Source organism: Saccostrea cucullata, unplaced genomic scaffold (genome assembly GCF_032062105.1).
Source record: "Saccostrea cucullata isolate Sc308-1 unplaced genomic scaffold, CSIRO_AGI_Scuc_v1 ctg889, whole genome shotgun sequence".
Classification (NCBI taxonomy): Eukaryota; Metazoa; Mollusca; class Bivalvia; order Ostreida; family Ostreidae; genus Saccostrea; species Saccostrea cuccullata.
In genome coordinates this window covers 125,321-140,938 of record NW_026932237.1, presented here as the reverse complement: position 1 = coordinate 140,938, position 15,618 = coordinate 125,321, and the positions used below count along the sequence as shown (strand labels likewise).

General features: G+C 34.7%; 1 protein-coding gene across 2 annotated transcripts in view; it reads right to left on the bottom strand.

Annotated features, from left to right (window-relative positions):
• Positions 1-569: 569 nt before the first annotated feature.
• The window catches only part of LOC134234697 (potassium voltage-gated channel subfamily H member 6-like), a 44,151-nt gene continuing 29,102 nt past the window's right edge, over positions 570-15,618 (bottom strand). For both annotated transcript variants that reach the window (XM_062716748.1, XM_062716749.1), the window contains 13 exons: positions 11,967-12,059; positions 11,257-11,595; positions 10,503-10,899; positions 9,641-9,840; positions 9,083-9,170; positions 8,565-8,729; positions 7,740-7,933; positions 7,354-7,456; positions 6,913-7,170; positions 4,197-4,306; positions 3,250-3,446; positions 2,900-3,113; positions 570-2,495 (listed from right to left, as the gene is read on the bottom strand). In XM_062716748.1, coding sequence (XP_062572732.1) covers positions 1,962-2,495; positions 2,900-3,113; positions 3,250-3,446; positions 4,197-4,306; positions 6,913-7,170; positions 7,354-7,456; positions 7,740-7,933; positions 8,565-8,729; positions 9,083-9,170; positions 9,641-9,840; positions 10,503-10,899; positions 11,257-11,595; positions 11,967-12,059 — 2,892 coding nt within the window. In that variant the 3' untranslated portion in view covers positions 570-1,961. The remainder of the gene's footprint in view (positions 2,496-2,899; positions 3,114-3,249; positions 3,447-4,196; positions 4,307-6,912; positions 7,171-7,353; positions 7,457-7,739; positions 7,934-8,564; positions 8,730-9,082; positions 9,171-9,640; positions 9,841-10,502; positions 10,900-11,256; positions 11,596-11,966; positions 12,060-15,618) is intronic.

The following is a 15,618-nucleotide window of genomic DNA, read 5'->3' as shown; positions in this document are numbered from 1 at the left end:
CATATTTATTGATCATCGAAGTTGTCTTAATCCTTTTGTTGTTTCAAACAAGGGATTTTTTTTTGTCTTTACAAGGTACATATATTATTCTGGAGATTACATGCTCAGTCTTTTTCTCAAAACATTAAAATTATTCCAGAGACTTTACTTCCTGTCCCACTTTTGTATGAAAGGGGAGAATTAATTATTTTAAGTAAAACTGAAAAAGAACTATCTCTTTCATTAAAAGAGATAGAGATATCTCATAAACTTAGATAAATATCTCTTTTTTTAAAATCTAGAGAGATACCTCTCCAAGTTAGATATCTCTTGTATATGTAACCTATAAAGAAATCTCTCTTAGTCAAAGAGATCTTTTTTAGTTATATCTCTTGATCTAAAGAGATATCTCTTGAGCTATATAGATATCTCTTTACGCTTATTAAACAGATATCTTTCTTATTCAAATAAATTTATAGAAATTTTTTATTTCACAAATAAATAGTAAAAGGGCTTGCCATACTTCATATAACTATATTTATATTCCCTCCAACTTTAATTGATGAAAGATTTTAATGAGCAAAACAAAATGTCAGTGTAACACTTTTTAATATATTTCTAATTGATTACTAAATATATAATTATATACATAACATATTAAGTACGTAATGTACAAATAATTATTAGGGGAATGACTTGGGGGTTCTGTGTTAAGGAGCATCAAAATTTTCACATATTCTCTCTAAACTTGCAGCACTACTCTGAAATCATAACGGTTTTGCAAACATTTTCAAATCAAAAAGTTAACTGTACAGCTACATGTAGAATGATTGCAGTTCTAGTCATCACAGTCTAAAGATGAGTGTCAACATTAACATACACTATAAAAGTAAGTTAAATCCACACATTCATTCACTTCTAATACTTCATAACACACAGTGTAGTTATATTTTCATCTAAAACGTAAATATAACATCCACACATTCATTCTTTCATTTTTTCAAATTCAATTTTCTCCCGTGCACAGTGAAGTTATATTTTCATCTAAAACGTAAATATAAAATCCACACATATATTCTTTCATCTTTTTCAAATTCAGTTTTCTCCCATACACAGTGAAGTTTTATTTTCATCTAAAACATTTCTGCATGTGGTCTTTTTGGCTGTTTTGCACTTCCAGCTAAGTGAACCAGGAAATCTGTGAATCCTCATTGGAAAAAAAATTGTATCAGCTTTACACTAGGGTATTGACAGTTAAGCTTTACATAGGGACACTCAATTAACTGCAGAACTTGGCAGAAGTACGCTTTAGTTACATGTAAATTAGGGTACTCAATTGAGTCCCTATATATATACTCTACAATGGGGAACTCAATTTACCGTAGCCCTATTCTTTTCATTGGGGCACTCAATTAACTGCAGAAGTATGATTTATATTTGGGGTACTGAATTACATGTATCTGTGGCCCTGTTGGTTTTTTTTTTTTTTAAGTTTAGACCAGATATTAGGACATATAAATAAGGAGTATCCTTGCTTTACGTACAGTAAAGGTCAGGTCTTACTTAGAGGTCAAAAGTCAGATTTTTCTTAAAGGCTCTCTGAAGCTTAGTGAACTTAACAACACAGAAGTCAATTTCATATAAATGACCACACTTAGTGTTTACAAACACAACATTCTTATCTTTTATCTTCGCTCAAAGCTTAATTCCTGTGTTTTGTACAACCACAAACTTTTACACACATTTTCATTCTCAAACACATAATTATCACAAGATTTGCACCCAACCAGTAACATCTCAATCACAGCCTTGAACTGGGCAACACTTTTAAGAAGTAAAATTTCCCATCAGATTCACTCATTCTCATCCTTCTGCACTGCACCTCACTTTTCTAGAGACCGTGATTTATCCAAACAACGGACAATAAGTACTTGGTTTGTTTCTTTTGGCCACTAAATGTTAGGAATAATTCATAGTTATATTTATACAAATGTCTGCTTGGGGTCTATGTCTAAGGGAATTCCCAGCCTCCTTCTGGTTTGTGGCGAGAAGTCGGAATACAGGTAATCTCCACCAGACGTGTCCGGCCTCCTACTGACGGATTCTCCCTCTTGCACATCACCCCCCTTAGTCTTTCCAGGGTCTACATTTTTGTCCTCTGATCCTTTAACCACTGACCCTGCCATGTCACCTTCACAGCTGTCACCAAGAACTATCCCCAGTCTGTCTCGTTCTGCCCTCTCCTGTGCCAGGGAGGATAACTCTTCCTCCACTACAGGGGCAGATAACTCTGGTCCTAGGAGAGAAATCTCTTCCTCCACTAGTGGTGCTCTCCCTTCCATAGGAGGGTAGACATTTTGGTATTTTTCAGCTGTGGGAAGATTCTGTTTGTGTCCTGTTTTCTGATTGGTTGTTTCAGGTGTTTCTGAACTTGTTGCTATGGAAGCCTCGTGACCAGACAATGGGGACACGTACATGTCCTCTAACCGTCGTTCCCATGGAGACTCCTCCTCTGTCTGTATTGACCAAAACAATGTTTATCAAAACGCAATTTAAATATTTTTAATTTAGAGTTAAGGTCACAATAAATAATTCAGTGAAATCTGTCTAATCCGACAAGTACTGGGAGATGTGTTTTGTGTCAGAATAGAAAGGGTGTCAGATGGCACAGTGTAAAATACATGGAGAATAGTTAAATTGGAAAGAAAGTTAATGTCATTATTAACAGTGTTTTGGATTGCACAGGTGTCGAATAAAACAGTTTTCACTGTAGTTGTTGAACTTCCTGAAAATGCTGCTTATTTCATTTAAAATATAAAAAGATTTTCTTTTAAAAAAACTTATAAATAGTGAGATTTTTTTTTGACTTTATTTTTTTTAACTTGAGACACAGCTGTTGCAATTTAAATGTTACACATACCACTCTTTCTTGTCTTTGGAACATGGCCCCGTGTGTAAACGTTTCCTCTGACTCTGAGGGGCTGTTCACGTGGCTGTAGTTAGGGGGCGGGTTGTCAGACAGGGGGGTAGTCGTCCCATCACCATGGTAACCACGGTCCCCGTTCTGGGACTGTAGGATGTGGAGAATCATGGCAATGTCTGAGTTCATTTTGTTCTCTAGCCTTGTCAGTTGTCTGTGAAATTGAATGAGATTGAAATCAATTAACTGTATATTGAAGATATTTTTACCGAAAAATAATATCATATATTGAAAACTTTTAATTGTAATAGCATCCCCCTCTTTCAGTAAACTGTCCCCCCCTTTCTTACCTGGCCAGATCCTCCATTCTTCTCTCCATTTCCTGGGAGTGCTGGGATTGCTCGTAGTGACTGAAAGACGGTCGTGGAATGAGGGTCCCGTTCTCCCCAGAGTGACGGAGGTCGTCTGATAGGGGGGAGGGGGTGGAGACAGGAATCGTCATGGAGGACGTAGACTTTGGCACACTGGAACTCGATTGTCTTTTTGGCTGTAAAAAAAAATGAAATTGTTCATTTTGTTGCATAAGTATGATTGTTTGCAAAATGCTAGATCTTTCTTTTTTTATAATATGAGGAGTCATCTGAACAGCTGTTGGACATGCATCTTTCTCTCGCACACTTGCTTGTTTTTCCAAAATCAGCTACTCACCTCAGGTTTGTGTTTGTTTAAAAGGAACATGTCAAGGTTGCCTTCGTACAATCATTTACCCACCCTAATTTTTACATTCCTCTACTAATAGAGGGGTCATGTCAACATCACCTTTGTATGATCACTCTGAGTTGAAGTTCCTACATTTATTTAGTAGATGGGTCATGTCAAGGTCGACTTTTCACAATCAATTAATTACTCTGAGCTTTCTAGTAGAGGGTCTGGTCATGTCCGTATCACCTTTTTACAATCAATTTCTTACCCTTGCTTTGTGTTCCTTAAGTAGAGGGGTCAAGTCCAGGCCTTCTTTCAACAATCATGTTATGTCAAGGTCATTTTTCCACAATCATGTCAAGATCACTTTTCTTCTATCAGTTATTTTCCTGAGTTTTGTGTTCCTCAAGTAGAGGAGTCATGTCATGGTCATTTTTCCACAATCATGTCAAGGTCACCTTTTTACGATTATGTCAAGGTCACTTTTCTACAATCAGTTATTTACCTGAGCTTTGAGTTCCTCTAGTAGAGGGGTCATGTCAAGGTCACCTTTCTACAGTTGTGTCAAGGTCACTTTTCTTCTATCTTTCTTTACCTGAGCTTTGTGTTCCTCTAGTAGAGGGGTCATATCCGGTTCACTAGACTTCCCGCTGTCACAGCGACCTGTCACAGCACTGACAAGGTTATTGACATTGGCAAACGCGCCTGTAAAAATGATACATCAACAGTAATGTTTGAATTTTTCTTCTTATATTATTGAAAAACAAGAGGCCCAAGGGCCTTGAATCGCTCCTCTGATAAATTGTACAATCTATCACTTCTATTAGAAGCCTCCAACTCTATTAGTATCATAAGACCCAAAATGCATCAACTTACAAAGTTTGATTATATTTAGCCAGTTAAGACTGAAGATATAATATAATAATAAAATACCATAAAGTAGGTCACAGTGACCTACCTTTTGATTGAAATTTTCTGAGGACTCAAGATACATAAATTGACAAAGACTGATGAGTACCTGAGATATTCAAAAGTAGGTCACCATGACTTACTTTTTGGTCAACATTCTCTGAAAACCCAAGATGCATCATCTTACAAAGTTTGACCATTCTAAGCCAATTAGTACCAGAGATAATTAAATATAGCCAACAAATGTCAAAAGTAGGTCACGGTGACCTACTTTTTGGTCGACGTTATTCAAAAACCAAAAATGCCTAAACTGACAAAATTTGAAGATTCTAAGCCAATAAGTACTCGAGATATTCAAAATTAGGTCACCGTGACCTACTTCTTGTTGGACATTCAATGAAACCCTAAGATGCCTCAACTGACAAAGTTTGATAATTTCGAGCCAATAAGTACCAGATATAATTAAATATAGCCATAAAATGTCAAAAGTAGGTCACAGTGACCTACTTTTGGGTCGACATTCTCCGAAAACCCAAGGTGCCTAAACTGACCAAGTTTGGTGATTCTAAGCTAATACATACCTGAGATATTCAAAAGTAGGTCACCGTGACCTACTTTTTGGTCGACATTCTCCGAAAACCCAAGATGCCTCAACTGACAAAGTTTGATGATTGTTAGCCAATTAGTGCCTGAGATACTTAAATATAGCCATAAAATGTCAAAAGTAGGTCACTGTGACCTAATTTTTGGTCGACAATCTCTGAAGACCCAAGATGCATCAACTGACAAAGTTTGATCATTTTAGGTCAATAAGTACCAGAGATACTTAATTTTAATCACAAAAGGTCAAAAGTAGGTCACCATGACCTACTTTTCGGTCGTAACTCTCTGAAAACCCAAGATGCATCAACTCACAAAGTTTGATCATGCTAAGCCAATTAGTACTGGAGATACTTAAATAAAGTCATAAAATGTCAAAAGTAGGTCATCGTGACCTACTTTTTGGTCATAACTCTCCGAAAACCAAATATGCATCGACTCACAAAGTTTGAAGATTCTAAGCCAATAAATACGTAAGATACATAAATATAGCCATAAAATGTCGAAAGTAGGTCACCGTGACCTATATTTTGGTCGACATTTTTCAAAGACCCAAGATGCATCTACTGACCAAGTTTGATGATTGTAGGTCTGAAGGTAATCAAAATATGCGATTTAAACAATTTGAAAACAAAAGTCAGCAAAATTCAAAAAGTAGGTCACAGTGACCTACTTTTTCATAAATATGTTTTAAAGTCCCAAGATGCATCAAAGTACAAGATTTGATGATTCTAAACCTCACAGTGTCTGAAATAATGGGATTTAATGTTTTTAAAAGGATAAGTCATAAAGTTCAAAAAGTAGGTCACGGTGACCTACTTTTAAGTTGACAGTGTTCGAGGACCCAAGATGCATCAACTGACAAAGTTTGATGATCATAGGCCTTAAAGTGTCCAAAATATGCCTTCAAATCAATTTGAAAACAAATCCCTGCAAAATTTAAAAAGTAGGTCACCGTGACCTACTTTTGAGTTAACATGATGTGAAGTCGTAAGATGCATCAACTTACAAGATTTGATGATCCTAGTCCTTATAGTAAGCAAAATATACACGTTTTTATTAATTGTAAATTTAGGTCAACTTTGAAGTGACCTTGAGACCACGCCCTTTGCCCCAGGGTCATGCCTTGAACAATTTTTAATCTTCAACATATCCTAATCCTTGTATGTAAGTTTGGTGAAAATCTGCCTGGTGGTTCTGGAGAAGAAGATTTTTTAGCAACCAGTACTTTTGGTTTTGTTTTCCTGATTATCTCCCCTTGTTTTAGGGTCCCAACCCTTATTTTAGTATAAATGGTAGCCCTTGGGCCAAGGATACCCTGTGACAAATTTGACACTGATAGGCCAAGGGGTTCTTGAGTTATGGCCCATATTCTAAAAAGTTAACGCACACCGCACACCGCACAAATGGCCATAGCATTAGCTCTTTGAGCCTTTGGCTCAGAAGAGCTAATAAATGTAAGTCAACATTTTTACCTAAGTTTTTTTTTTTTTTATATTTTCAAAGAACTTAGAAGCATACATAACAAAAATTCTATATAGAGTCATACTTCATTTTCTAAAACTCAATGGAACCAAGAAAGTATTTTGAGATATCCAAGGATGTAGAAAATGAATACTCTCATACATAAATATAGTTGGGACTTCTAAGTGCCTTTGACCTATCTATGGAATTAAATATAGACAATTCATGTATTTATGTCCATAATAACAAAATCCGACTGTAAGTGCATTTGAACACCTTTACAAAGGTTAAACACAAAATATCCTATAATTGTAAACGAGAATATAACAGAAACTGACCTGCGATAGAGGAGAAACCAGAAGTCTGTTTCCTGTCCTCTTTCCTATTAAACTCGGAAAATGTCGCAGGTGTGACATCCATCCCCGCCTTGGCTGGGGAAAATTCCAGGATCCCTGCCCCACTTTCTCGGATCTCCTCATCAGAAGAATCCTCAAAGGACATTGACACTGTCGGCCCGTCCTCGCTGAGTTTGTCACGACGAAGACGCCTCGATCTCGATGGTTGGAATTTGTATTCGTGTGAAACGTCATCGCGACCTATCAGAAAATTGGTCATATTTTTAGTACTATGTAGATAAAATAATGTTTTATTTTAAATCTCCACCTAATGAACTATGACATGATATTTGATTGAAACTTCTTTGACAAACTTGATTATTTTTTTTTGAGAATTAGTGGCAGATAAGTATTAATGAAGGACTCTCAGACTGTATTAATTACCTGCACTCCCTGTATCGGAGTGGTAAGATCGTATATTTTTCCGTCTTCTCAGTGCGTTCGCCCTTCCCATGTCCGTCTCCTCTCGCCATTGATCCAAATCAACCTGACAGTAAAATATTCAGATATACAAAGCTGATATTAATTTCAAAAGATATTTTATTATAAAGATCATCACTTTGCATGCAATTCAGAATTTAAAGCACAATTTCAAACATCTCAAATGATGTGATGTTAATAATGCCATGTTGACTTTCGAAATTAAATAAGTTCCTTCCTATGGTCACATGTACATGTAAGGCTCATGCAAAATTACAAGCCTATTTCTACATAAGCTGCAGATGAAGAGGTCGGTAACAAAATAATATAAAATCTGACTATACACTTACATCGCGGAGGTCAAAGGTGACTTCTAGATTCCTGACGAAGTGTTCGGTGAATTCTGGATACATGTCCAGGATTTCAAGTAGGTCGTCACGGTGAATCTTATGAAGGTCACAATAGGTCAGAGCTCGTACATTACAGCTGGACTTACCGACCGTCTCATAGCGACAAAGGTTCTCGCCAAATATGTCGTCTTTACCTAAAACAACAGGGTTTTCATTTCAGATTTACTGAAATACATGTGGAAGATGATAACTGTAAATGTATTATATTTAGCATGTACAATATTAGTCAGAAATTCCATTTTGAACAAGCTAGCGCAGATTTGAATTGGCGCATTTCGTAACATTCTCATAAATGTATATATGTGCAAAACATTAAGTTTTTGTTCTTGAATTAGCCGAAGTTTCTCTCTGCCAAAATCACTAAAAAGAATTAACTATTTTTATAATGTAAATAATGTTTACAGTAATTTCTAATAATTCAGGGTTAACATAATCTCCAGTCAAATGCAGTTGCTTTGTGTTAAAATCTGAATTATTTTCAGCACTTTTCATGCATTATTTGTTGGTTATTTGTCAGGCTTATTCATGATAACAAATAAAATATATATTAAAGTTTATCAGTGTTTTACATATGAATGAAACGTTCGTTTTTCATTAAAATACATTACAGGCATTAAGTACATTTTCAATATAAATTGGTATACTGTATCTTATTAAATTGATTTCTATAATTATAAAACATGCTCTTGTCCTACAATATTTAAGTTACAGAGCAAGCATGAAAAAAATACAATTATAATAAAGCTGATGCTTTTAGAGCGTTACCTAAAATAGCGACCACGATGTCATCCCTGAGGATTTCTATGGAGCCCCTGGACACAAAATACAGAGCCGTTAGTACGTCACCGCGGTGAACCAGGGTGTCCCCGGGGGGAACGTGTGTCGTCTTAAACTTCATAGACAAGGCTCTCAAACATCCCGGACTGGCCCCTGTAAAATAACCAAGAAATTTATAGGAAAAATGTCAATATTCAGCTCAACTTTAGGGGGTGTTTGAGAGGTTGCAATCTATCATTGGCACATAGAAATGAAAGATTCGATTGAGATATATCAATCCCATTGACAGTAATGCTTGTCTAAAGTGCCTTCATATATCAACAAGATAATTTTTTGTGCAAACTGGATAACTTACATTACATAATGCATATTGGAAGAAAATTGAGTTATTTCCCTTGCATGCATTATCAAGTGCATTTTTGAAGCTCTCTCTAACATTTGAGCCTCATGCTTCTGAATTCCTTTTCTACTTATTCGGTTTCCAAGTCTGCCCCATATATTCTCACCTTTGAATGCTGGGCAATTATTGATGAGGTTTTTATTGAGATGTAAACAGATGTCTGCCTGGAGGCATTCAGGAAAACTCTTCAACACCTGAAGAAAAAACATAGTAAATTATAAATGCCTCAACATATAAGGATATTCATACTAAAAAGTTTCTAACAGTGTCTAGTGATTTGTTTATCCTTCTTCATTAATATATCCTAATGTTTATACTCTACATGATGGTATTGTTGATTGTTATTATTGAATATTAAATCATTTCAAAATTCCATGACTGCCAATTGCCAACAATCATCATTTACTCCCTGAAAGTGTTAGCTAGCTATTACCAAAGTTTAATCTAAATATTTTTCCCTAATTACCATATTCATGTGATATTACATTAACCAATTATTGTCATAATTACCATACTGGTGTCTAATTACAATATTCATGTCTATAATTACTATATTCATGTCTATTCTAATTATCATATTCAATTATTCATGTCTATAATTAACATATTCATGTCTATAATTACCATATTCATGTCTATAATTACCCTATTCATGTCTAATTACCATATTCATGTCTATGCCGTTGGTGTAGGACCAGGAATGCTGGAAGTATTCCTCCAGTCTCTGTCGTAGCGGATTAGGAACCTGGTGAAATCGGATGAACTCCTTGATCCGTAACATGTGGACATGGTATCTGGATGTTCCGGAGTACAACCTCTGGATGATGGCGGAAACATTACCAAAGATACTGGCATACATTAGAGCTGGAAAATAAGGTCACTAAATAATTTATAATTTCCAGATGAGCAGCATTTTTTCCATACATATATATTTTTTATAGCACTATTCAATTTGTATTTCGGTTATTTTATACAACTGCTAGATTTTTAACAAAATATTATGGTAACAAAGAATGGTTTAAAGGTTGACAATTTTGGAATTTTAGAAATGTCGAGAGAAAACATTTTGTGTATAATATATTTAACATACTGCTCTTTGAATAGGATGGAGATGACTAAAATACAATGTCTCCATATACTGTAGAAACACAAATTTTCGTGGGCAGAAAATTTCGTTGTTTTGTCTTCAAAAATAAATTCGTGTGCATTTAATTTCGTTGTTTTAAAACTAACCCTATTCAATATATAGTCAGATAAAATTTCGTGTGGGATTTAATTTCATTGAATTTTGTTAACAACGAAATAAACGAAATTTAATCCCCCACGAATATTTGTGCTTTTACAGTAAATAAAATTTCATATTAATTCAGTCTGTATTTTGAGCTACACAACTGTGGTATCAATTAAGCCATGTCTAAAAGTTAGGTTAAGTTTTTCTCCTTCTATGTTTTTATGTCTTAGGAAGATACATATCATACCTTTTAAATGTATCAAAATCACAAATCAAAATTGGAATATGCACTTACACCCAATCAACATGATGAGGATGGAGAAAATTTTCTCCGAGTTTGTATTCGGGGACACGTTTCCAAATCCCACACTGGTAAGACTGCTAAAGGTGAAGTAAAGGGCCGTCACATACTTAGATTTGATGGTTGGCCCTCCTGTCCCATTTACATATTTCTGGTGAGTCTGTCGGGCTAGTTCGTCTAACCAGCCTATCTTAAGGTCTCCTAACATAGGGCGTTCCATGTTACCGATGGCGTACCAAATGCAGGCTAGCCAGTGAGCAATTAACGCAAAGACCAGCATGAGAAGCATTAGTACTGCAGCTCCATATTCTGAGTAGCGATCAAGCTTGCGAGCGACCCTGACCAGTCGTAATAAACGGGCTGTTTTTAGAAGTCCTATCAGTGTTGTTGTCTGAAATGAGAGAAATTTGAACCTTAAATACATCAGAATTATATTTTTTGGTACCAAAAAATGTTAAAAATCTAGACAATACTTTTAGAAACTTTTGTTTGCTTCTTAATACTTTTAAAAATTTGGTTTGGTTCAATAGAAAATGCCAGGGGATAGAAACTAAGCATCACTAAAGAATCTTGCATGTGTTGTTACAACAACTTGAAACAGATCTTATAACCCTTGGGAATATTTCCATGTTACTTTAAGTTTAACAAAGCAGATGCTAGGCAAATTAATGAATAGAAATGGTTCTAAAGCTAGCTATATAAGCTTAAGAAAAAATGTTGAAAAGACTTTTGCAAAAAATATTCTTACCTCATCTGTCTCAGATCCAAACAACAGGAGATCAAATGGTATGGCCGCCACCACGTCAATAAGGAACCACCCTTTGAAGTAGTGGACCATGATTTTACCCGGGTCACTGACCACCTCGTCGTTTTTGTTGACGTACGTCGTGCGGAAGTTGATCAGAATGTCCACAATAAACATGATGTCCACTATGAGGTCGATAATGGTCAGCGGATCACTGTATCGACTTTGGATGCTCTGATTGGAGGGCTTCTTCTTCTCCTCACTGAGGACAAACGCAGCAGCATAAGGGGTAAAGATGGCAGTGTAGATGACTAGGAGAAGGATTATCCAATCCCACACAGCCTTACAAAAGAAAATGATTAATATTTCATCCAACTAGCTGTAAGATACAATTCTCCAATTAAACATTCTCTAAAAAATTTGTTTAAAAGTACACTCAAACTTGGTTATCTCCAACCTGATGAGACTGAGAAAAAACTTTGAGATATCCAGGGATTCGAGATGTTGAGGGTATAAAATACTTAATGTATATTTGTTTGGGACTTCCACATCACTTTGACATATCCTTGGTATTCAAGATTTTAGAGTTCGAGATGCCGAAGTTCAGATATATGTGGCAAAAATAATATGCCTTACATTGCCATACAAATTACTAAGGCTATTGAGTAAATTGAAAAAGTGCTATGGAAGTGAGTAAGTTTTTATTCACTTACCTTGAATGGGGAGTAGTGTAGAATGGTGAACTTGTGTATCTTAGGGGACTGTAGCTTGTATTCAGGTAGCACATCTGCTCCAAGGGACAGAACCTAGAAAAACATCAATGAAAAAGGTGTTAAATTAACCAATGTATTGATTTCACATGAAATCAATACACACATGTACATACCTTTAAATTTAGACTTGATACAAAAATGGATTAATGAGAAAAAAATAAGTTAACAGTTATTTTAATATATACACATTTCTAAAATCCTATAGTATTTTAATTTTTTCATTAGATCTTAAAATATTTTTAAAAATCCATATATGAATAAAAGAATCTAAAACTGCATGGCAAAAATTTGCAGTTCAAAAAAATTTTTAACCTGCATATGTATTTCTTTTAAAAATCAACAGTACAAAACTAAGATGAGCTAATTGTATATTAATAAAGCATTTTTTTATACCTTAGTAGTAAGCAATGCTTATTCATCGTAAGTTAAGAGGAGTTGGCTTTATAAATAGACATATGATAGATACAGAGTAAACTTTTGAATGATCTACATCAGATCCAAAGTTGTTGATTTGCGTTCTCTAGAAAGCTTAATAACGTAAACAAAATTTCAAGATAAAATACAAAAAATATGAAAAGTAAACTAGAAAGCAATTGAAATGCTGATTATATCTTCAAACAAAATTGAGATTCATCTTCAAAGTTTTAAGGCAACAAATTCTGATGATAAGATGTAGTTAAACATAGGTAATCAGAGATTACAGAGCTCACCTCAACGAATGTTGTCTTTAAGTAAGGCAAAGTCACACAGTTAACCAACAAAAAGTGTACATTCCAAAAATGAAAATATTTAAGCAATTTTGATCTGATACTTTGAATAGACCTACATAAAAAATTTAAACTAGTTCTTCTTCATGAAAATGTAATCAAAATCCAGAATCTTAAATTTGAGAGTTTTCATCTCTTTATCCAACGTTTGTGCAAGTTTGGTTTATACAATGTTATGTAAGCCTTATAGTTTTTTGGTATTAGACTTGCACCCATAACTTTTACCTGGTCTATTATCTGAAAAATGCATATCGAATTCAGCATCCGAAGCAAGTCCATTAGTTTGCATCCTAAGATTTATAGTCCATGCAAGTTTGCTATTATATTCATAGTTAAATTGCAAATGAAACATGCATCAAAAACTAACATTTTTACTCATCCACAAAAAGTAGGTCAGATTCAGCATCTGAAGCAAGCCTGGTAGATGCATCCTTATATGCATTATCCATGCAAGTTTGGTCATTAAAGAATCATAGATACTTGGAAATGAATCATGCATTAACTTTATATTCACTAAACCGGAAAATGTAGGTCAGATTCAGCATCTGAAGCAAGCCTGGTAGTATGCATCCTTAGATGTATCATCCATGCAAGTTTGGTCAATATAGGGCTTATAGTTACTTGGAAATGAAACATGCACCAAAAACTTTATCCTGTTCGCTCAACTGGAAAATGTAGGTCAGATTCAGCATCCGAAGCAAGCCCAATTTGTATGCATCCTTAGATGTATCATCCATGCAAGTTTGGTCAACATAGGTCTTATAGTTACTTGGAAATGAAAAAATGCACCAAAAAATTTTAATAAATTCTGTTCATCTCAACTGGAAAAGTAGGTCAGATTCAGCATGAACAAATTTGCCCAATAGTATGCATCCTTAGATGTATCATCCATGCAAGTTTGGTCAACATAGGTCTTATAGTTACTTGGAAATGAAACCTGCAAAAAAATTTAACCTGTTCACTCAACAACGACAAAATGTACAGATTCAACGAAGCAAGCCCAATAGTATGCATCCTTAGATGTATCATCCATGCAAGTTTGGTCAACATAGGTCTTATAGTTAAATGTGGAAATGTTGCACCAAAAACTTTAACCTGTTCACTCAACAATTCAAAATTAGGTCAGATTCAGCATAAGCAAGCCCGATAAAGCTATCCTAGAATGTATGGTCCATGATAAGTTTGGTCAACATATATAGTTACTTGGAAATTTAAACCTACACCAAAAACTGCACCAAAAATGTTAACCTGCTCCAAAAACATTAACCTGGTCATTCCTTTCCTGAAATTGCAGCATCTGAAACTTTGAATGGTGCAATGAAACACACTAGAACCATCCTCCATGCATGTCTAATCCATATAGGACATAGAAGTAGTTAAAAAGAAAACTGCTCCAAAAAACTTTTGACTGGGTTGTCACGCCAACGCCGACACCGACACCGACGCCGATTTGTCTGCGGCAGCTGATTTTGATTTTTCGTATCAACTTCGTTGAGGTGAGCTAAAAAGCTGTTAGAAGAAAAATGTGGTGTTCAAATTTAAGATAGAACCACTTCAACAAATCAAATTCTGATGAGATAATATCATAGGATAAAAGCTACTAGAATGTGTGGTGTCCAAAGATAAATTCTGATAAGATATATAGGAAAATTTAGCCACTAGAAGAAATATGTGGCATCCAAATTAAGATAGAACCACTTCTGCAATTTAATTTCTAATATTAAATATAATAGGATGAAGCTACTAGAAGAAATATGTGGCATCCAGATTAAGATAGAACCACTTCAATCGATCTACGATCACACATGGTGGTGTACCGCTGGTTTCCGTCCCCTGAGATAAGTCACCGCTTCACTCATTCTTTTGACTGGGTTGTCACTTAACTTACGGACAAGACTTAGGGCACCCTCATTTGTCTGCGGCAGCTGATTTTGATTTTTCGTATCAAGCTCCTGGTATGGTTTAGACATAACAAAAAAATGTTATAAAATTTTCTCTCAGGTTTTCTTATGTTTCTTAAAATCATTGTACGTACATGAACTGCATAAAAATTCTATTAAAAAGCTACTGAAATTTATCAGAATAGCAATTTGAACAATTGTTAGCATAAAGTAAGAAAATAATGAGCATCAAAAAGTAGACATTCTGAATTAATTCAGAATGTCTACTTGTTGATGTTCATATGTGGGCCTGATATCAATATTAAGAGGTACAAGATTAATATGTTACAAACAACTGTACAATGGAAGGATATTTAAAGAAAAAGTAACTTTGCATCATTTCTTTCATAAATCAAATATATAATTTAATTGAAAATGAAGCAGCTGGGTCTTAACTCTTCAAATTATTAACTTTCATAATTTTATATTACAACATTTTTGTACATGCTAACTCAACTTGATTTAGATTCCAACTGATTCGGAAATCTTCTGTGGATTAAAACATCCCCTCTTAAATAATTTGTTAAATAAAAATAGACCCAGCATGCACAGATAAGAATCAAATACTTTAAAATTACATCACTTCAAATTGAATCCAACAGTTTTCTTGTCTAAAGATTCCTTTGAAACTTTCAGATATAATCAATAATATCTCAATTTAAAAAATGCCCAAAGTCATATATTTCACTCAAGAACAAATAAATCAAAGCAAAATGATATTTATAAAAAAAAACATGAAATTCTACCAATAAAACAAAACTTCATACTTTCTGAAGCTTCTCCATCATCCATTTGCAAGTCACAGCAATTATGGTGAAAACGTAAGTTAAAATCATCTTAAAGTTCATGAGAAGTACATTTCACAGAAAAATGTGATTCAGTCAT